General features: G+C 46.0%; 1 protein-coding gene across 3 annotated transcripts in view; it reads right to left on the reverse strand.

Annotated features, from left to right (window-relative positions):
- Window positions 1-23,510, reverse strand: part of ELP4 (elongator acetyltransferase complex subunit 4) — a 261,945-nt gene that overhangs the window by 183,727 nt on the left and 54,708 nt on the right. For all 3 annotated transcript variants that reach the window (XM_040409516.1, XM_040409515.1, XM_040409517.1), the window contains exon 4: window positions 15,087-15,215. In XM_040409516.1, coding sequence (XP_040265450.1) covers window positions 15,087-15,215 — 129 coding nt within the window. The remainder of the gene's footprint in view (window positions 1-15,086; window positions 15,216-23,510) is intronic.

The following is a 23,510-nucleotide window of genomic DNA, read 5'->3' on the forward strand; positions in this document are numbered from 1 at the left end:
GATTTTGATGACCTCTCCTGAGGATAGGTCAACAATATTAAAAACCCAGACAACCCCTTTAAGCAAACATTTAGGGAACTTACAACTTTCAGTGGAGGAAATAAGTCTGTCTCCAAACTATGAAGTGAATGTAACAAAAATGCCAATAGCTCTTTATGTAAGTGATGCTTCCATCGAGAAGTATGCACAAATGAGAATGGCCTTGGGACCTGTGTTAAGCATTCCCATTAGTACCGGTAAGCCTTAACGGTCTCTATGACTCAGCAGTCTCATTAAAGAAGTCTTAGGTGTCCTACCAAGACCCCTGTATTACCGCCGCGGTGCCTTGTGTAATTATTCGACTCTTCTTCAAGAAACTCATCCAAACTCTAATCTCTATGCTAAGCAGCTTGACCTTTCTTACACCGAATAGTCTCAGGTTACCAGCAGCCTCCCCAATGTCTCCTCCTGAAAATCCAAATGTTACCCGAAGCTTGACACACTGAGCAAATGAACTCTGTATCACCTCACCTGAAGTGTATCGTTTAACTGTTCCATTGTCACCTACCTCACTGCCCGGGGCTCACCTTGTCTCCTCAGGTGTCAATCTCAGCTCCATCAAGGGAGCAATGACACGGTCAACTTTTTCGAAAAGTTATTTCATAGTTTGTTGTCGGGGACTGACCCTGAAGGATCACAAATAAGCCATGGTGTAAGTGGCCAAATATGCTGACATGTAGGGCGACTAACTGTGCATTATGCTTCAGTACGTCGAAGTCATAGACAGATGAAAGTTGACGTTTAAGTCCGTGCAGTCCTCCTAGTTCAGCGACCCTTAATGTGCTATGACGTAACTGGGACAAGAGGTCTTAATAGTGTTGATTCCAGGGAGGGCCGTAGTTCTCAGCCATTAGAATCTGCTGTCACTTATAGATTGACTTTGACAACCCAGGCTTAGTTTACCCGTTGAGGATGTTTTCTATATATCTGTCCATCAAGTGAGACATCCATACTCCAAGAGCCATTAAATGGAGTATATTAGGGCTACATGAAACGTTGTTTGGAGGGGTCAGTGGTGAAAGCCAACCTCAAACCCTACTATGTGTTTAATATTCTGGTTTCAAAGTGATTATCCTACTATTTGGAGAAGGAGATGGACTAACTCCATGACTCTTGGTACCTCGCTGATCAGAGTGTGTGTCGAGGAGCGCTGAGGCCTCTTCATTGCTTACACTAGTGGGTATATCTACATGACATATTGAGACACAGTTGAGTCACATTATAATAACCACCAGCTAATATCCAGAGTAACCGCTGTGTGCAGCATGGACAGCAGCTAGACGGACTGGGAGTGACTCAATAAGGTCCTGGAAGGTGGTCACAGGTATCTGGACTGCAGTGCATCCCACAGCTGCTGGAGGGTGCATGGAGGAAGATCCATAGAGCAAACACAATGATCGAGATGGTTCCACAGATGCTCAATTGGGTTCAAGTCTGGGGAATTAGGGGGGCAGGGTAGTACTTGGAAGTCTTGGTCATGTTTTTTCAACCCATGTCAGACATTTCTAGCCGTGTAACATGTACCATGGTCCTGCTGAAAGATCCCATCCACCCCAGGGAAGACATGGGTGTACGTGATCTGTAAGGATGGGTTCAACCCAAATCGATTGAGAGTGCCTTCCACATGGATGAGTGGGCCCAGAGAATGTCACAAAAACCTTCCCCAAACCAGAACACTGATCCCACCAGCTTGTGTTCTTACAGTAGTGGTTGCAGGATGTTGATGCTTCTTGTCTGACACACCAACATCCATCCGTTCCATGAAGCAGAAAACGTGACTCATCGAAGAAGACAACCCTTTTGCTAATCAGCGGAGGTCCAATGCCGATACTGCCACGAAGTTAGCAGAGGTGCAGTGACCGTCCATCTGCTTCAGAGCCCCATATGCAGAAGGCTTCGCTGAACTGTTGTTTTAGAAAGACGTCTGGTAGCCTCCTGGTTCATTCTGGCGGTGAGCTGCTCCACTGTATCGTGTTGGTCCGAACCAAACGCACCTTCGTAGCTTATGTTCACCTCTCACATCAATGACATGCGGTGCTCTGCAGTTTCCACGTCGCTTCTTCACAATGGTGCCATTTGTCAGGTCACCATACACTTTCATGGCAGTAGCACGAGAACAGTTCACACTGCGCAGCTTCAGAAATCCTGCTACCCTTGGCCTGAAGGCCAAAAATCATCTCTTTTTGCACCTCTGATAAATCGCACACTTTAACCACGACAGCAACAAGGGATTTGTGCACAGATAGTCTATCGCACATCTTACATACCCACCAAGCCAGCTCACAGCATGGGACTTCCTTCATGAGCTACACGCTGCTGACGATGAAAGTAGGAGGTGGTCATAACAATGTGACTTGGCTGTGTAGTAGCGGATCTTCTGGTTGTCCAAATGGGACAAATTGTCAATATCCGGGGGCGTGGCCAGAGCATGGACGTGTGAGCAGCCTGTGTACAGACCAGGAGAATAGAGGGCGCCGTAACAATATTAAACTGCGAGGGATTCCCGAAGGAGATTCAATCTTCAGAATTGCGTAAAGCAGTGACGGCTATTTTTAACACCCTCCTTGACAGTCCGGAAGAGTCCGAGATTGAACTGGACAGGGTCCACCGAGTCACCGGTCCCCGACGTGTAGGTGCCTCCAACCTGCGAGACGTTCTGTGTCGCGTCCATTTCTTTAGAGAAAAAGAGGTCTTGATACAGAGAGCCTGGAGACGAGGCCCGGTGCCTGTTGCAAATTCTCAAATCCACATTTTCCCGGATGTGTCTAGAAGAACCTTGATAATAAGGCGGATTCTGAAGCCGATCCTCCAAGTTATCACTGAAGCTGGAGCCACGTATCGATGGGGACACCCCTTCCACCTGATTGTCCGCAGGAATGGAACCACATTCACTCTTCTCTCGCCGGACCAGGCGGAGGACTTGTCCCGCTTTTTGGATGTACCTATAGTATCACTACCGAACTGGTGGGACGTCCCGATCCCTGCATCTTTTGTCCTGGACTCATCTAGTCTCCAGGGTGTTGGTGACAACCGGACATTGCCTCAAGATGTACCAATGGGGAGACGAGATCGTTCTCCCCGCTCTGTTTCGGATTAATGAGCCTGTGCTGGGGCTTGAAGGCCTTTATTGTCATAGCCGGTAACTGGCTCTCTCAGAGCCACTGTGTAGGATGATCCGAGTCCTACTATCTCACTCATGTCATGTGGGCTTATTGTTATTGTTTTTCCACTAGCTGTTTTGTTCTTGTTTGCCACTCAGATTAATATGACCTGGGCCCAGGGACTGGGACGCATTTTCTGATTGCTCTCCCTCTCTCCAACTAGGTCAAGCGAATCTTGGTCGACTCTCTCTGAGCCTTCCAAGAATTGCATAGTGGGGGTTTTTTTCCACCTTTTTCTGCAGAGTTTTTCTCTGCAGGCTTTGTTTTACTCTCTCTGGACTAGCCGGTCAGGGTTATATTGTAAAGTCTTCTTAGTTTTGTCTTGTCTTTCCCTCCTCCCTCTTGTCTCATCTGTCTGTTAGTTCGTATTTTTCACTCTCCCCTTTCTTAGCAGATTGAAGCCATGACTACTGTCCAGTTTGCGTCTATCAACGCCAATGGGCTGAATACCCCTCAGAAGCGCTCCTCCATTCTCCGGCTCCTATGGAGCAGGAAGGTACAAGTAGCTTTTATTCAAGAGACCCACTTCCGCAGGGATGCTATGCCGTCGCTTAAATCCCCTAGGTATCCGGATACCTATCATAGCTGTTTTTCGGGGTCAAAGTCGAGGGGAGTAAGCCTACTCATTGCCAGATCTGTTCCATGGGAATTCTTAGATGCTCGCACTGACGACAATGGTCGCTTTCTATTTCTCAAGGGACGTCTAGCATGGCAGCTGTACACCCTAACAAACGTATACCTGCCCAACACCAAAGAACTCAAGGCCCTAACTGGGATGACTCGCCTGGATGACTTTGCGGAGGGCACCCTGTTGGTCGGGGGGGATCTCAATGTGGCACTAGACCCTGTCGTGGATGTCTCTAGAGGGACCTCTCACCTTGCCCATTCATATCTTCGGGATATCAAAAAGTTTCTCCATACCCATCAGCTAGTAGACGCGTGGCGGGTTCTTAACCCTGAGGTCAAAGACTTCACGTTTTTTATTCTGCAGCGAGGGACACTTATTCCAGACTAGACTATTTTCTACTGAGACACTCGGCGGTATCCCTCTTAGCTTCATCAGTTATAGACCCGCTGACCTTCTCGGACCACGCGATGCTCCATGTTTCCTTGAAGTCCCCCCTCCCTGCTCCGAAATCTTGGCAGTGGCGAGTAAATGAATCCTTACTGCAGGATCTGGAGGTAGCTCAGGAGGTACATACGGAGATCTCTCAGTACTTTGAAACCAATCAAACTGATGATATGTCACCTATCTCGGTTTGGGCAGCTCACAAATGTGTAATCCGTGGGGAATTAATCAAGCATGGAGCGAGACTTAAGAAAGTAAGGGCAGCTGAAATCTCTCAGCTTTTAGCGGAAATAGTCACCCTTGAACAGGCCCATAAAAAGTCTCACCCTCCTCTTAGCCAGAAGTGAGCTCAAGGAGAAGTTGGATTTACTAACGAAAACCATTCTAGCTAATGGCCGCAGGTACTTCTTTGAGTTCAGAAATAAAAGTGGCAAATTGCTAGCCAGATTACTCAGAGAGCAAAGAGCAAGAAATTATGTTCCCCGTATAGCCACTGCCCGAGGATCACTCCTTAATGACCCAGCCGCTATTGCAGAAGCCTTTGCTCAGTATTACCAATCCTTATACAATCTCTCACAGCCCAACGACACTACAGGGTCTCTGCACTCGGTGATGGACAAGTATCTTGCTGATTCGGGTATACCAAAGATACCTACAGACTCCCTCCTAGACTTAGACAGGCCGATCTCTACCGAGGAAATAGCAGAGGCTTTAAAAACTATGCAACCCAGTAAGACCCCGGGTCCTGACGGCCTCCCTGCCTCCTACTACAAGAGATTTTTACCTCTTCTCCAGGCCCCACTAGCTAAAGCACTCAATGTACTCAGCACAGGGCATTTACTCCCTGCAGACATGTCACATGCTCATATCACAGTAATACATAAGAAAGGAAAGGACCCCACCCTCTGCGGCAACTATGGTCCCATTTCACTTTTAAACGTGGACCTTAAATTGTTCGCTAAAATCCTGGCCACACGGCTGGTTCCGCTGCTATCTAATCTCATACACAATGACCAGGTGAGTTTCATTCCGTTGCGAGAGATAACACCACTAAGGTTCTCAATCTGATTCACCACGCCAGGATCCGAGATGCCCCACTCTGTCTCTTGTCCACGGATGCTGAAAAAGCCTTTGACAGGGTAGGGTGGCCTTGGTTGTTTGCGGTATTGCGCTACGTTGGCATCACCGGTCCTCTGGCGACATGGATCCGAGCTCTATATGAGTCTCCGTCTGCGGCCACGAAGGTGAATGGTGTGCTCTCTCCGTGTTTTGCGATACGGAATGGGACCCGCCAGGGGTGCCCCCTCTCCCCACTGATCTTTGTTCTTACTTTGGAACCGCTCCTGAGGGCAATCCGACAGAACCCGAATATATCGGGACTCTCAGTAGAGGGCAAATAATTTAAGATAGCAACTTATGCGGATGATCTGATGTTCACGCTTACTAACCACAAGATTTATTTTCCGAACTTGATGGCGGAATTTCACGCATTTCACGGCCTCTCTAATCTGAAGATTAACTTTCAGAAATCAGAGGCCTTGAATATTTCACTACCGGATACTCTTGTGTCCGACTTGGTCGCTTCCTTCCCATTCAAGTGGGCTACCGAAGCAGTAAAATATCTGGGCACGTTCATCCCCTCGGATCTGAAGGAGGTGTACCACAGGAATTTTATCCCTCTCCGGGACCGGATCAGGGAAGATCTTAAGAGGTGGTCGAAAGGACGGTGCTAGGACGGTGCTATTTTTAAAATGAACATCCTCCCACGGGTGTTATACCTCTTTCAGACCCTCCCCATTAAACTCCCCTCTAGTTTCTTCAACAGGATCCATGGGGACTTATTCAGATTTATCTGGGCCAGGGGTAGCCCGAGACTCGCTAGATCTCTCTTACACATCCCGAGGGACAAAGGAGGGCTAGGTGTACCTGATTTACGTAAATATTACTCAGCCTCCTTGCTTCAAAGGATAGTGGACTGGTGTTGACACACACTGCTCAAACAGTGGGTCTCGATCGAACAAATGTGCTCGAGCTATCCTCTGGCCTCCTTGCCCTGGGTAGATATGAAACTCCCTTCAGCTCTCTCTAACCATCCCACAATCGGTCCCACCATTACACAATTTCATAAAGTCAAAGAAAATCCTTTGATCTCACCCTCCCCCTCACCATTGTTCCCCAGTTTCCCAGCGAGTTGTCGAGGAGGACCGTTTTTGCAATGGCGGGTAAATGGTAGGTCCCGTGCTCCCTTTTTTAGAACCTCGGGCAGATGGTTTACTTACGACGAGATATTGAAAGTGACAGATGCCTGCCCCCTGGGATTCTGGAGATCCAGACAACTGACACATTTTCTATCCTCTATTTCGGCCTCCGCAGGGTTTAACGGGTCTCTTACCTCTTTAGAGAAAGCTTGTGTTTGGTCGGGCGCATATAGACATTCCCTATCTGAATGTTACCAGTCCTCGGTGGCTCCTTGACAGGACTACCTGCCCCATATGTGGCGAAGTGGTCTCAAGACCTAGGAGTAGACGTCCCCCCTGATCATTGGTCAAAACTACTCTGCCTGCTCTATAGGTCATGCATGGCGAGTAGGTTCCTGGAGGCGGGATATAAGATAATGTCCAGATGGTACTATGTTCCGGCCAGATTACAGAAAATCTGCATCCCCTGTTTGCTGGCGTTGTCACTCAGCCATGGGTTCAATGCTACACATTTTTTGGGAATGCCCAAAAATCAGTCCTTTTTGGCAGTCGATCCATAAAACATTGTCCTCAATTTTCCGGTTTACGCTACCAAATACACCTGGTTTCTATTTATTATTCCTATCGGATTTCCCAATGAGTGTGCTTCGCAAGTCTTGTCTGTGCTCCTTGGTGATAGCGGCTAGGTCATGCATCCCTGCGAGGTGGAAGCTCTCCTTGCCTCCGACAATTGGCTGCTGGATCCAAAAGGTGGAGGAGATCCGGAGAATGGAGGAACTTACTTCGCAGCTACGAGCTAAGCATAAAGCTTTCCTTGATGCTTGGGCCCCCTGGTTTTCCTTCCAGGAATCCCAGAAATTTCGGAACCTACTGTCCTGAGAAGCTGAACTTATCAACCTTGTACTCTTTTGTGCTCCCCCCTTCCTCCTGTGTTCATTGTCCGTCAAAGTTTTGTTCTCCTTATATCACTATATGTTTGTTGGATGCACCTTTCAATATGTTTACAAGTGTGTCATTTCATTCTTCCTGGGCATTTTTGTTTATGAGGCCAGGAGTACGTTTTCATCAATATCTCCCGGCAGGGTTCCTGCTTAGACAAATCGGATCCTTTTTCAACGGGGTTCTTCACCCCACACTACAGTTGCCAGCAGGCTTTATTAAGATGACTGTAAAATGATGACCCCTCATTGTAGTGCATTATCTTTAAAGTACTCAATGTATTCTATCTACTTTGCTGATGCACGGTTTGTTATCCGTAAATATTTAAATAAAGAATAAAAAAATATATAAAAAAAAAATAAAATAATTGTCAATATCCAGTAAAACCACTGATAAGTGTACAACGTGCAGGTGTGTGGGGACCAATGTGAACAATAAGGAGACTGCAGCGATTAATCAAGCGAGCTGATCTGCGGAGGTGCCGAGAGCCGGATTTCCACTATCTGATATTTATAGATACAAATAATGATTATATATAAAATAATGATTTACTTGAGCAGGTGCCGCTCACCTGCAGCTGATGCGCTCAGAGCACACATACCTACAACACTCCAAACAGGGATCCACTAGTTGCAGCACGCCGTCCTCGCCGATATCCCGAAGCCGGGACATGAGAGTACACAGTCCATGTTAGCGAAATATGGTAACTGTGTAGCAGCACTACCTCAAAGACACCCCGATGCAGAAGCAGAAGATGCACACTGTATTGTTGTGCCTATAAGACATTTCGAGACTGCACCAGTCCCTTCATCAGACAGTTACACATCTTGTGTAATTAACTTTAGGAGGGAACGGTGTGTCCCGCCAAAACACGTTAGAGGGACAACAATGAAGTAGATATCTTCTATTTTTGCATCGGGGTGTCCTTGAGGTAGTGGCGATACACAGTTCCCATTTTTGTCGATCTGGCCTATTCTAAGACCCTGGAAAACCAGTTTAAAGGGCAGTGTTAAGCGAATCAGGTTTATGAACCCGGTTCATTTGAAAACTTCTTTAACAATATAGTCTCCGATCCAACTGTAAAATGTATGGGCTCTGCAGAGGTCTTTGAGTACTTGCGGAAAATATCGCAAGACCAATAACAAAGTTGTAGGTATGTGGATCGTCCTTAAAAATGATTTTAGGGATTTAGGTCACAAGCTTAGGTCAAGGACCTCAAAAGGTAGTATTTTCCGAAATACTACCTGTACCACGAGCCACACAAGAAAGGGAGTGGGGGATTAGGGAGGTTAACAAGTGGCTCAAGAACTGGTGTAGGAAGAAGGGGTTTGGGTTCCTGGAGAACTGGGCCGACTTCTCTGTCGGCTACAGGCTCTATCTATAGTTTATTATAAACCACCTAATATACCAGAGTCCACAGAAAATCTACTACTAAACGAGATAGACGTGGCAGCAAATCATAATGAGGTGGTTATTATGGGGGTATTCAACTACCCAGATATAGACTGGGAAACTGAAACCTGTATATCTCATAAAGGAAACAGGTTCTTGGTAATAACCAAAGACAATTACCTTTCCCAACTGGTTCAGGACCCGACTAGAGGGACGGCCATACTGGACTTAGTATTAACCAATAGACCTGACAGAACAACAGATGTGCAGGTTGGGGGAAACCTGGGAAATAGTGACCATAAAGTAACAACCTTCCAATTGTCATTCAAAAGAGCGTTTCTTCAGAGAGGAACAAAAATACCACACTTCAAAAAAGCTAAATTTAGCCAATAAAGAGATGCCATAGGCCTAACTAACTGGGACAAAGTCCTCAAAAATAAAAATACAGCCACAAAATGGGATATTTTTAAAAGCATCCTAAAATCTAATTGTGAGAGTTACATAGCTTATGGGAATAAAACCAATGTGGATAAATAGAACTGTAAAGAAAACAATGAATTACAAAAAGGAAGCATTTAAATCACTAAGGCTACTTTCACACTAGCGTTCGGGTGTCCGCTCGTGCGCACCGTTTGAAGGGGCTCACGAGCGGCCCCGAACGCATCCGTCTGGCCCCAATGCATTCTCAGTGGAGGCGGATCCACTGAGAATGCATCCGCCTGCCAGCGCTCAGCCTCCGCTCCGCTCAGTGAGCGGACACCTGAACGCTGCTTGCAGCGTTCGGGTGTCCGCCTGGCCGTGCGGAGGCGAGCGGATCCGTCCACACTTATAATGGAAGTCAATGGGGACGGATCCGCTTGAAGATGACACCATATGGCTCAATCTTCAAGCGGATCCGTTCCCCATTGACTTTCAATGGAAAGTCTGAACGGATCCGCTCAGGCTACTTTCACACTTAGAAAATTTTCTAAGTTTTAATGCAGACGGATCCGTTCTGAACGGATGCGAACGTCTGCATTATCGGAGCGGATCCGTCTGATGAAACATCAGACGGATCCGCTCCGAACGCTAGTGTGAAAGTAGCCTAAAAAGGGAAAAAAATAAAAGCCAAGGAGAGCAAAACTAAGGCCCCTTTCACACGAGCGTGACGGATTAGGTCCGGATGCGTTCAGTGAAACTCGCACTATTTTGCAAGCAAGTTCAGTCAGTTTTGTCTGCGATTGCGTTTAGTTGTTCAGTTTTTTCCGAGCGGGTGCAATGCGTTTTGATGCGTTTTTCACGCGCGTGATAAAAAAACTGAATGTTTACAAACAACATCTCTTAGCAACCATCAGTGAAAAACGCATCGCACCCGCACTTGCTTGCGGATGCAATGCGTTTTTCACGCAGCCCCATTCACTTCTATGGGGCCAGGGCTGCGTGAAAAACGCAGAATATAGAACATGCTGCGATTTTCACGCAACGCAGAACTGATGCGTGAAAAACAACGCTCATGTACACAGATCCATTGAAATGAATGGGTCAGGATTCAGTGCGGGTGCTATGCGTTCACGTCGCGTATTGCACCCGCGCGGAAAACTCGCTCGTGTGAAAGGGACCTAACTCTTAAATGTTCTTCAATTATATAAATGATAAAAAGTATAAATCTGAAGGTATCGGCCCTCTACAGAGTAATGAGGGGGGAGTTACAGAGAGCGATGAGGAGAAAGCAAACCTATTAAAAAAAAAAAAATTCTCCACTGTATTCACTGAGGAAAATAAACTGTCAGATGAAATGAAAAGTAAATTCCCCATTAAAAGCACCCTGTCTGAGCCAGGAAGAAGTATAGCGGCGTCTTAAAAATATAAAAATAGACAAATCGCCAGGACCAGATGGCATACACCCCCGTATCCTAAGAGAATTAAGTAATGTCATAGCCAGACCCTTATTTCTGATATGTAAGGATTCTATACTGACAGGGAGTGTTCCACAGGATTGGCGCATGGCATATGTGGTGCCAATATTCAAAAAGGGTCCAGAGCCTGGAAACTATAGGCCGGTAAGTTTAACATCTGTTGTGGGTAAACTGTTTGAAGGTTTTCTAAGAGATGCTATCTTAGAGGATCTCAATGAAAACAAGCAAATAACATCATATCAGCATGGCTTCATGAAGGATCGGTCATGTCAAACAAATTTAATCAGTTTCTATGAGGAGGTAAGTTCTAGACTTGACAGCGGCGAATCAATGGATGTCGTATATCTGGACTTCTCCAAAGCATTTGACACTGTACCGCATAAAAGGTTAGTATATAAAATGAGAATGCTCGGACTGGGAGAAAACGTCTGTATGTGGGTAAGTAACTGGCTCAGTGATAGAAAACAGAGGGTGGTTATTAACGGTACACACTGAGATTGGGTCACTGTCAATAGTGGAGTACCTCAGTATTAATGATCTTTTAGAAGGCTTGCACAGTAAAATATCAATTTTTGCAAACGACACTAAACTGTGTAAAGTAATTAACACAGAAAAGGACAGTAGACTGCTACAGAGGGATCTGGATAGATTGGAGGCTTGGGCAGAGAGGTGGCAGATGAGGTTTAACACTGACAAATGTAAGGTTATGCACATGGGAAGAAATAATAAAATTCACCTGTACATACTAAATGGTAAAACACTGGGTAACACTGGAAAAGGACCTAGGTGATTTTAGTGAACAGCAAACTAAGCTGTAGAAACCAGTGTCAGGCAGCTGCTGCCAAGGCCAATAAGATAATGGGTTGCATCAAAAGGGGCATAGATGCCCGTGATGAGAACATAGTCCTACCACTTTACAAATCACTGGTCAGACCACACATGGAGTACTGTGTACAGTTCTGGGCTCCTGTGAACAAGGCAGACATAGCAGAGCTGGAGAGGGCTCAGAGGAGGGCAACTAAAGTAATACTGGAATGGGGGGACAGTACAGTAATCACCACAATAATATGCAACTGACAACACTGGCTAATCCCTCAAGCTGATGTTAAAGGGAACCTGTCACTGGGATTTTATGTATCGAGCTGAGGACATGGGTTGCTAGATGGCCGCTAGCACAGTCGCAACACCCAGTCCCCATAGCTCTGTGTGCTTTTATCGTGTAAAAAAACAGATTCGATACATATGCAAATTAACCTGAGATGAGTCCTGTACGTAAGATGAGTCAGGGACAGGACACATCTCAGGGTAATTTGCATATGTATCAAATCGTTTTTTTTACACAATAAAAGCACACAGAGCTATGGGGACTGGATATTGCGGATGTGCTAGCGGCCATCTAGCAACTCATGTCCTAGGATGTGCTAGCTCTATACACAAAATCCCGGTGACAGGTTCCCTTTAAGAACTGAGACTTTAGCCAATGTATTCCAGTCAGGAACACATCGGAGCCCTTTTGCACCACCGTCAAGGTATCTCAGTGTGGCATGGGTTCCTACCACTAGACTACCTACGGTGTGTGAACCTCTGAGAGGTGCTAGGATCTAACTCACAGCCAAGCTCCCACATACCTCCATAGGTATCCTAGCACCTCTCAGACCGTGTTCACACACCGTAGGTAGTCTAGTGGTAGGAACCCATGCCACACTGAGATACCTTGACGGTGGTGCAAAAGGGCTCCGATGTGTTCCTGACACGAATACATTGGCTAAAGTCTCAGTTCTTAACATCAGCCTGAGGGATTAGCCAGAGTTGTAAGTTGCATATCATTGTGGTGCACCTTTCGCAGTGATTTATGTATTCTTATATTTGCATCCACACATTATCCCATCTTGTGTAGGATGCCATTGTGGTGCATGTGGTCCGCTGCCGACATCCTCCATTGTATGAATTTTTGCTGGGGATTGCCGTTAGCAATGGATCACATGCAGGAATTGCTCCCCCGGTTATAAACACGCCACAGTGTTTGGGGTTTTTGAGAATTTCCTCCCATTCGGGACAGTACAGTAACCTTAAAGATTATCAAAATTAGGGTTATTCACTTTAGAAAAAAGACGACTGAGGGGAGATCTAATAACTATGTATAAATATATCAGGGGTCAGTACAGAGATCTCTCCCAGTGGACCACTGAGGAAGGGGCAAGTTCAGACCCCAAAACGCGTTTGGTTTTAAGCAGCATCCAAAGGATCCCACATAATATATTTGTGGCTACGAGTACTACAATTACCAGCTCTACTTTAGTTCCAGTTCAATGGGCGCGCGCCTAACTAGCGAAACCATCTAAGCTAATCCAGCCTCCTGAACTCTCCCCTCCGATCACGTGGACATTCTCCGATCACATGACCAGGGATCACTTGGAACAAGATAGAAGGTCCTTGATACACTTGGCACTTGGCGTCCGACCGCATGCAGACCGGATCATCCAAGTGAACTACAATCGGATCAAACGCCTTCTGGAGGGGTAAAGTACTCATGGCACAAAGCATCTAATATGTGTGTACTTATGCTCATGTCCTCTTTCAATACCGTATACCTACCATAGCATACGCCCCTCAAGCGGAGCAATGGTATTTAGGAAGCAGGCTGCATTAACCGTTTCCGCCATCAGTATCTCACACAAGAGATTGTTGTTTTACTTGGACACCCAAACCATCTGGAGTTCTCATTGTTCGCGGAATTGTGGACTCCTGTCCATCTGGTACCAGGTAGTTGAGTGCCCCCTACCACTTAATACATTTCCATTTTGTACACAAACATAGAAGAGGATTCTTTACGATAAGAGCAGTGAGACTATGGAACTCTCTGCCTGAGGAGGTGGTGATGGTGAACTCACTAAAAGAGTCCAAGAGGGGCCTGGATGTATTTCGTCTAGCGCCTATGACGTGACACTTCGTTTATTCACATAAAATACAGTGTTAAAATTCAAAGACCTGGCGTGGGCGGGGAAAGGGATGGGCCAGCAGGCCTGCCTCGTGGAAAATGGTCTGAATGTAAGACATCTTGGAAGCTGTCTTACATTTAGAACCGGTGCAGGTTGTGCAAAAGTTATGGAGACACCGGCGCCTCTTCATAACTTCTGCAGAACCACCGCCAGCTCAGGGTTTTATAAAGAGCGGCGTCTAAAATGCAGGTCTTAATAAATGTTCCCCTGAAGTGTCACGTCATAGACGCAAGCCGAAGCAAGTCTCGCGGTATTTGCTGCAAGTTCGCAAAGACCACTGCGGAGCCCATACATTTTACGGTAGGATGGAGGCTATATTGTTAACGAAGTTTATAAACAAAGTTCGGATACAGCAATCCAAACCCGGTTCTCTGACCACTATGTATGACCTATGATGGCTACTACCTCTCCACAGGATAAGTGTCTGATAAGTGTCCCCTTGTGAGGAATATTGAGTAAAAACTCAGTGAGGGACACTTATCAAGGCCTATACGTCAAAAAGGGGTGTGGCTTTGCGCCACCGGATTTACTATAAGTATCGCCAGAAAGTGGCGAAAGTAATAGCTGAAGTCTACGCCACCCTGTAGCTGGCATAGACTTTAGTGTCTGGTGCACGGCAGGGCAGATATAACAACTTAACTTGACAACTCAGGCGCATCTCACGCCAACGCAGGGAGATCAAGACTGGCGGGTGCATCCACCAGTCTTGATTTATCTCCCCGTGTGTTTATGGGGGAATAGGCCAATCCTCATTAAGTTAGCCATGGAGGATTTGCCAATAACCCCAGTGACTTTTTTGTAGCTGAGCTGCAGTTCCAGAGAAAACCCATGGACAGGTGAGGCGCTGTTTCTGGAAGAAAGCAGCTATGCTTTTCTAATCCTGTTGAACCCCTCACCTCACTAGAAGAAGAGAGGTGCTGTGGCCCCTGTTTGAACTGAGCAGGGGTCAAGCATGTGTACTGCTCCATGCAAACTCCTGGAAATAGCCGAGCTCTGTAACTCTGCTATCTTCAGCAATACCATGATCTTTGGAAGGAGCGGTAGGTAGTGTGCATGCTTGACCGCGGCTCAATTCAAATAGGGAACTCAAGACCCCCATTCTTGTGATCCTGAGGTTAGGTGATAGGTTGTCATTTTGGGACAACCCCTTCAAACAGTTTCTACCGGATTAGAAAACCATGGCCGCTTTCTTCCCAAAACAGCACCACACTTGTCCACAGGTTGTCTCTAGAATTGCAGCCCAGTGAATTGAATGGAGTCACCAGTAAGTCCTCCAGAGCCAACACATGAGGCATCTGAATGGAGGACAACCCATTTCCCCACAAGCACACACTTTTAACACAAAACTCCTCAGAACATCTGGAAACCAGTTTACTCAGCCTCAAAAGCAGTACCTCCAATTTTGGCAGGTTCTGGTAGCGCCATGCTATCTTCATTGTGTCTTCTGCTGATCTGGGACCTTCTGTGACCCTTGCTTTATCGTCCTGCCGTGGTATTTCATCTGTAAGAGGTGCTGGAAGGTCCTTAAAAGAATAAGAAAGCACGTTACAAAAGAATGGTAGCATGAAATGTATCCCTAAGATGGACAGGAACCAATAACAGGAGACTAGTGGACAGATCCGTCCACCAACCAAATCCAATGCCTGGCGAGGTGACCTCTCAGAAAAGGATTTGCCCCAAGTGTCGATCTCAATCTTCTATTTAGCAGTAGTTTCTATTTGCAGGGCAATTGTCTGGATTCTGAAATTCCTGGTGGGCTAGTACCTGAATGCTCCAAAAGTTAAAGTAAATGCCTCCCCTTGAGCATCCTCTGTAGGTCCAATATTCTGGTTAATTCCTTTAACACTTTGAAGACCGGGTAATTTTCAGTTTTTTTCGTTTTAATTTTTTACTCCCAGCCCTCCCAAAGCTTTAAAGTGGACCTTTCATCAGTCCAAACATTGTAAGATAACTATCAGGCTGTGAAGAGCGGCGCCCAGGGATCTCACTGCACTTACTATTATTCTGGGGCGCCGTTCCGTTCTCCCGCTATGTCCCCCGGTATTTTCGCTGACTTGGTTATACTGGGAGGAGTCTGCCTTTTTTCTCCTGGGCGTCTCCTTCTCCCAGGCTATAGCGCTGTCCAATCACAGCGCAGAGCTCACAGCCTGGGAGAACATAGCGGGAGAACGGAGCGGCGCCCCGGAATAATAGTAAGTGCAGTGAGATCCCGGGGCGCCGCTCTACACAGCCTGATAGTTATCTTACAATGTTTGGACCGATGAAAGGTCCTCTTTAACTTTATTTAAGTTTTCATTCACATAGCCGTACGAGGGCTTGTTTTTGGTGGGACAAGATACTCTTTCTGGTACCATTTACAGTTGCATACAATGTGGTGGGAAGGGGGAAAAAATTCCGAATGTGGTGGAATTATAAAAAAAAACACCATTCTGCCTCAGTTTTTTTTTTCTTTACACTGTTTCCTATTCAGTAAAACTGACCTGTTACTTTTATTCTCCGGGTCACTACGACTACAACGATACAGTATATGTATAGTTTTTCTTGCGTTTTAATACTGAAAAAATCTAATGAAAAACCAATTTTTCCTTTGCATTGCCATATTCTAAGCACCATAACTTTTTTTATTTTCTATGTGTACGGAGCTGTGTGAGGGCCCATTTTTTGCAGGACGATCTGTACTTTTCATCGATATCTGCGGTGTATATGACTTTTTGATCACTTTTTCAGTAATTTTTTTGTGGGAGATGAAACTACCAAAAACAAGTGCACCCTCTATGGAGACTGTATTTCCTCTGACATCACGACCAGGCCTCACAAGATCCCATCTGTCAGAATCCCCGCCCGAATGGTGGTGATGTCAGACCATGTGATTTTGGAATGGGCTGGTTGACGCTCTGGAGGGTGAAGCGGGTGGAGTTCTCAGCCCAGGGAAGGGTGTTGTAGACGTGTACATTTCTGGCTGATCCGTTTCATCTACGCCCACAACATGAAAGTTCAGGCTGTAAACAGTGGAGCGCAGCAGGAGCATGGAGATGGAAGTGAAGACTCTGTGAGCGCTGTGTAGGAGACTACATGAGGTTTACAAAAGTAAATAAAAAATTTTAGGATTCCGCACAACCCCTTTAACTCGGACAACCCCTTTAACCATGTCCATATCAGTGGCCAACCATAGTTTCTATATACCATGTTTTTCGCCCTATAAGACGCAGCTAGGTTTTAGAGGAGGAAAATAATAAAAAAAATATATATATATTTCAGCAGATCTCAGCTCAGACCCCCAATGTTAATCAGACCTCAAATCAGACCCCAAAAAATTATAATCAACTCACCTCTCCTGTTCCAGACACTGCCACTGCTCCCGAGATCCAGCACGCTTTACGCAGTGCTGTGCCCCGACATCTCACAGAGTGAGGTTACAGAGCGGCGGCGTCGTCTGCGCCAGCAGACAAAGACCAGGGAGCGGCGAGTACAGAGCCAGCACAAGGAGCGAAGCATTCACCGCTCCCTGGTCCTACTGTACTAAAGAGCACTTCCATAATGGTAGCGCTCATTACTATTTGCTCTATATAACGCACTGACATTTTCCACCACTTTTAGATTTTTTTAAATGTGCATCTTATAGGGTAAAAAATATGGTATTCTCAACACTGTAATGTAACTTCATTTCTACACTTCTGCCTAGCCTGTCAGTCTTCACTGCAGTTCTCAAATTTTACTCAAGAACAAGTCTGCATGGCTTCAATCAGGCTTCACGCAACAGCTATAAACGGTCAAAGTAATAAATAACACATAAACATGTTTCAGTTGTAGCCACTTTAATATATATATATATATATATATTAGAGAGGGCAAGTGGCCTTACAAACCTATGCAGAAAAAAAAAAAAAGGACAATTAAAATAGCCTACAGCTGTCACATAAACATCAATATCATCCACAACCCCAACTAATAGCCTCTCGTGAATCATGGGGATGATTAGTTGTAGCAGATGAAGGGTAATGATCGGGGTAAGTCCTTTGCTTTTGTATTTCATAATTAAATACTTGCATAATACTATGCGGTTATTAATGTCTTCCCTGAATGCAAAGCTAAACCCGGGCACCAATTTTGATTAATATATAACCATTTTCATAGGAGACGACAAGAAATTTATGGTATTTAAGCTTTCAAAAATTACCCAAGCAGTAACAATCATAAAACCGCTACCCGAGCATTAGGGAAAAATGCAGCTGAAGAACAGGTCGTTAACGTAATCTATTATTTTAAAGAGCAAAACATCTTATTCAATTATATCTCAGTGGGATACGGGGAGGTATTATTATTTTTTTTCCCCCGTTAGGAGTATGATTGTAAAATAGAATGACTATTGTATACGATAAGTCAAAGCAACACACAGAAATATATATATATTTTTAAATGATGAATTATTTCAATAAGGAAAATTATGTAAAGGGAAATACCCATCGCTAGGACATGCTACCAATGTCAGAAAGTGAAGGACAGTGGACACTGCGCAAGCGCAGCATGCTCTCCATTCATTTCTATGGGAGAGCACTCGACTATTTTTAGAAGTTCCATAGAAGTGAATGGGAAGTGCAGCCCCCGGTCCATTCACTTATTTGGGGATGCCAGAAATAGCCGTGCGATTTGCCATGAATGTCCAGATGGGACCACCCCTTTAGTTTTTTTGCCCAGTTTAGTACGGCAGCCTATTCTTATTTTTATTTTTTGGATGTTCTCCCGCCTTCTACCACGGGTAACTGCAATGTGCGGCAAATTAAAAGTCATCTTTAAACACCTTATTAATGTAATTAAGTGGTTTTCATGTATTAGCGCGGTGAATAAAGAGTACATGTCTACTTTCTATGCGCGTGCTTTAATTCTAACCTTATCTAATAATTATTGTGCTTGCCTTTTAGCAATGCAATTAGTCTGATGAGCCACAGTCGGTTTGGCGGCTTACCTTGACTCGCACAGCCCGCTGTCTGCTTCACAAGGCGCAGTACGACGTTGTGTGCCATATTTCTAGCCGTAGTGCCCTCTAAACCTGACGACATGGCTCATGTTACACATATGGGGGTTGGGTATCTAGAAAATGCCTTGGGTTCTGGGTTCGAATCCGGCCAAGGACAACATCTGCATGGAGTTTGTATGTTCTCCCCGTGTTTGCGGGGGTTTTCTCCCACACTCCATACGGGGAGATTTGTCAAAACCGATGCTTTCAACGCCAGTCTTGATACCCCCTGCGCTGCTGGAGGATGCGCCTCATTCATGATGAGGCGCAGGCCTGGTCACAAATTAGATGCATCCTCCTGCAGTCCATGCACTTAGGCTACTTTCACACCTCCAGTTTTAATTCCGGCAGAGAATAGCCTGCCGGAGGCGGACGGTACGTCCGCCAGCCCCATTGGGTATAATGGGGTCCAGCAGAGTTCCAAACACATTCCGGCATGCTACGGTTTGTGTCCAGCCGATTTGCCGCTTGTCTGCCAGAACAGCCATGCCAGAGTTTCACACTGGAGGTGTGAAAGCAGCCTTAAACAGAAATCTACAATGGCTGAGAGCTGCCATAGACTTCTGGCAGAAAACCGGTGTAAATGAAGATAAATTTGTCTCGGCTTTCCCACCCTTACCACACACCCTTTTGGAAAGGTGGCGCGGGCGGCGTAAAAAGGGGCACTTTAAAAATGTTGCATTTAAAAAGACACAAACAGCTTGCAACTTTTTAAAGCTATTTTTCTGGCGCAAGGGAGATGATAAACCTCCCCCATGCTGTTAAAGGGAACCTGTCATCAACTTTGTGCTGCCCATATTAACGGCAGGATAAAGTAGAGACAGGTGAGTGGATTTCAGCGTTCTGTCATTTATAAGTTAAAAGTAAGTAGTTGCCGAGAACCAACATCACAATCATTGCAGACTGGGCCTGGAAAAGAGTCACGGCCACCTGAGAAGAGTCCTGGTTATTCATGGATTCCTGCTCTCCTGCTGATGACTGACCGTCTTCTCCTTAGTTTTCTCCCTTTCTGTCTAGGACCAAACTGCCAACCATCAGCAGATGGGCGAGGAGAGCAGGAGATTATAATAACCAGGACTCTTCTCAGCTAGATTTGACTCTTTTCCAGGCCTGGGCTGCAATGATTATGTTGCTGGTTCTCGGCAACCACTTACTTTTAGCTCATGTGTGACACACCGCTGAGATCAGCATGTCAGTCACTAATTTATGCTGCCCCTTTAGTGAGGTCAGCATAAAGTTGATGATAGGTTCCCTTTAAGGAACCCCATTGGGTACAGCGTGATAATAATCTCTGTACAGAATATGTCAGGGCTATATAAGTGAGTGCTTTGCAGCGCTGGGTCCTGAGTTCGAATCTGATCAGAGACAACATCTGCATGGAGTTTGTGTAGGTTTCCTCCCGCACCCCAAAAATATACAAATAGGCAAAATTGGCAAAAGCTGGATTTAGACGGCCCAATATTCGGGCTGATTATTGGGAATGAGCGTTCCTGATAATCTGCCAATGTAAAGGTGCTGCAGATCCCCCGATGAAAGAGCAAAATGCTTGATCATTTTCGTTCCCGGGCAGCGGATCGTGGCGTCTAAACAGCCTCTGCCGCCCAGGAGCAATGATTATGTATGGGGACAAGTGATAACAGCAGCGACCCCTCGTCCTCATACTGTGGAGGTGATCGCTGCAGCGATTCACCTCCACCTAACGAGCAGCAGATTGTCGGGAAGGAACGCCTCCTTCCCCACAATCTGCTGCTCATCTGATCAGTCTAGATGCGCCTTTATTGTGGGTTGGGGTCAAGCCCCTACATGGCAGCCACTGACGTAGCAGGGAGTCGCCCCAGTTACACAACTATCGCTGCACCTTGAGCCTCTGTGAGAAAAGAGCATTACCAATGTCTATCCTCGAGGCTCCAGCTGCTCCTGTGTCTGTCTGTAGTCTGCTTTTACTTACAGCTATGCAAGGGGGAAAAAAATTATATATATATGCATTTTTAACTTTTTTTAATCCTTCGAAGGAGGAGAATATTACCATTATTAATATTCATATGTATAATATTAACATTAAATATTCCATGTGCATTTTTATATCTTGAAGCTCTGAAGCAGACCGGTCGCCATTTTCTCTGATATAAAAGAAACAAGATACAATGGTCGCCTCCATCTGGGTACGATCAGGGCCTATTTTGTTGCTTACGTAAATTAGGCTTGTATACAGAAGAGTTCCCCCCCCCCGCCTGTACTCGACTGGTAAGGCCTCATGCATGCAACCGTATCCGCTTCCCGGTCTGTAAATCTTGGATACCAGCGGCATGCATCCTGTATTTTCCCCTTACGCATGGCCCTGCCCTATGTTAGAAATGCCTGTTCATGTCCGCCAAACGGAGAAGAATAGGACATGTTCTAATTTTTTGGTGAGCCCGTGGAACGAACATATATATACGGACGCGGACAGCACACGGTGTGCTGTTCGCATCGTTTGAAATTAATGGGTCCGCATCTGAACCGCAAAAAATGAGTGCATAAGGTCTGAAGTTCACACATTATTAGCAATTATTTAGATTTTTAAAAATTCTGTTCTCGGGGACATTTATTTACTGCAGCACATATACACAAACCAAATGCCGCAGCGATGTACGCAGACTATCCTTACTCACATCAGCGCAATGGCGCTCACAATCTGCTTTCCGTATCTCTAGGGCCAATTGTATGTATAGAATGTGTATGTTTTTGAAGAGTAGGAGGAAACCGGAGAACCTACAGGGACCCACCTGAATACCACGGTAAACGCTCCAACTCCATGCACATGATGCACGGCACCAGTGCTAACCACTGAGTCACCACTATATAACGTGCTTTAATGGCGGTGTCAGCCGCTGCCCTAGACTGTAAGCTCTTTCACAGGTTAACCCCTTCTACACAATCTATTAATGCTCTCTAGCGTTACCAACAGATCCAGTTAATTACCTAAGGTCCCTTTCAGACGAGCAATCTTTCTGTCCTGGTTCTTTCAGAGCTTAAACTGAAAAGCACCCAGACTTAGCACTCATGCACACGACCGTATGTATTTGGAGGTCCGCAAAACACGGATCCGCCCCCCAAAAAAAACAAAAAACGGATGTCATCTGTTCTTTTTGCAAATCCATTGTAACAATGCCTGCCCTTATCCGCAAAACGGACAAGAATAGGGTATGTTCTATTTTTTGGAGGAACGGACATGCGGACACGGAATGCACAAGTCAATGGTTCCACATACGGACCTGTAAAAAAAATACGTTCGCGTGCACAAGCCCTTAAAGCGGTCAGGATAAATCATTCATTTCATAGTGGTGGAGATCCAACTCTTGATACCCCCGGTGGTCAGCTGTTTTTAAAGGGGCTGCGATGCTAGTGGGAGAGCTGCGTCCTCTTCAGGCAGTCTACATTGTAGTGGTGGTGCAGTGTAATTACAGCTCCCTCTCCCATTCACTGGAAGGGGACACACAGCTGTAATTACACTGTACCGCCACTACAATGTAGACGGCCTGCAGGTAAACGCTGAAGAGGACGCAGCTCTCCCACTAGCATCGCAGCCCCTTTAAAAACAGCTGACCACCGGGGGTATCAAGAGTTGGATCTCCACCACTATGAAATTGATGATTTATCCTAAAGATAGGTAATCAATTACACAAACAAAAAAAAAAAAAACGGAACATCCCTTTAGGGCCTCCTGCTGCCCGTTGCCGCAATACACGGGCGTCGTTCCGTGGGCATTCCGCATCACGGATGCGGACCCATTTACTTCAATAGGTGCGCAAATCCGGAGATGCGGAATGGTGCAGAACGGAAACAGGCAACAGAACCCTACCGAAGCACTACGGAGTGCTTCCGTGGGGGGTTTCGTCCCGTACTTCCGTTCCACAAAAAGATAGAACATGTCCGTGATCCGCTGCGGCTGCCCCACGGTCGGTGTTCGAGCACTGCGGCCCGCAATTTGCAGGCCGCAGCATGGCCACGGGGGGCGCACACGTTCAAGTGCAGGAGGCCTAACAGTGACCCATAAAAACTCAAAGGGTGCATTCAGAGAGGCGGTCTTCCACTTGGACAATAGGTCTGCGCAAAGAAAATTGCGGCACATTATCTTTTGGTCGATTATCCCACAAGACTCACTCGTTCAAGAGACTGGGTTGGCGGCAGGAATATTGGACTACAATGTCCATGTGCAATCCATTTAAAAAAATGCTAATCTTCTTCTGAAAGGAGCCTCTGGGGTCATTCAGACAAGAGATGTAAAATTCACCCTCGTTCTGTCCACTAAATATGGATTATTTTCCATCCGTATTGAAACGGAATTGTCTCCAACGCGTTTCGTTTGTCCATGTGGCATCACTATGTCATCCATTTTTCACAACCATCTAAAAAATGAAGAATGCATCCTGCAATGTTCTCTGAATGGACCTGTGGACATGTGAATTGGTGCACTGACCGCGTTCAGTCCGTGCGCTGTACACCTTCCACCCTCGGACAGCGCACAGACCTGAAAATCGCCTGCCTGAATGAGCCCTGGTCTGCAGAGAACATGGCAGTGATACTGCACAACCTGCACGTCCCTGCAATACAATTAGGGCTCATCCACACGAGCATGTGTGCCTAGTGCCCGTGCTGTAGGCCGCAAATAGACGTCCGCAATGCATGGGCAACGTCCGTATGCCCACTGTGTGTGGATCCGGACTCATTGACTTGAATGGGTCCGCGATCTGCAAGAGACGGTCCAGAACGCAAAAAAAAAAAAAAAGGACGTGTTCTATTTTTTTTGCAGTGTGGAGTCACA

Source organism: Bufo bufo, chromosome 10 (genome assembly GCF_905171765.1).
Source record: "Bufo bufo chromosome 10, aBufBuf1.1, whole genome shotgun sequence".
In the NCBI taxonomy this organism is placed as follows: domain Eukaryota; kingdom Metazoa; phylum Chordata; class Amphibia; order Anura; family Bufonidae; genus Bufo; species Bufo bufo.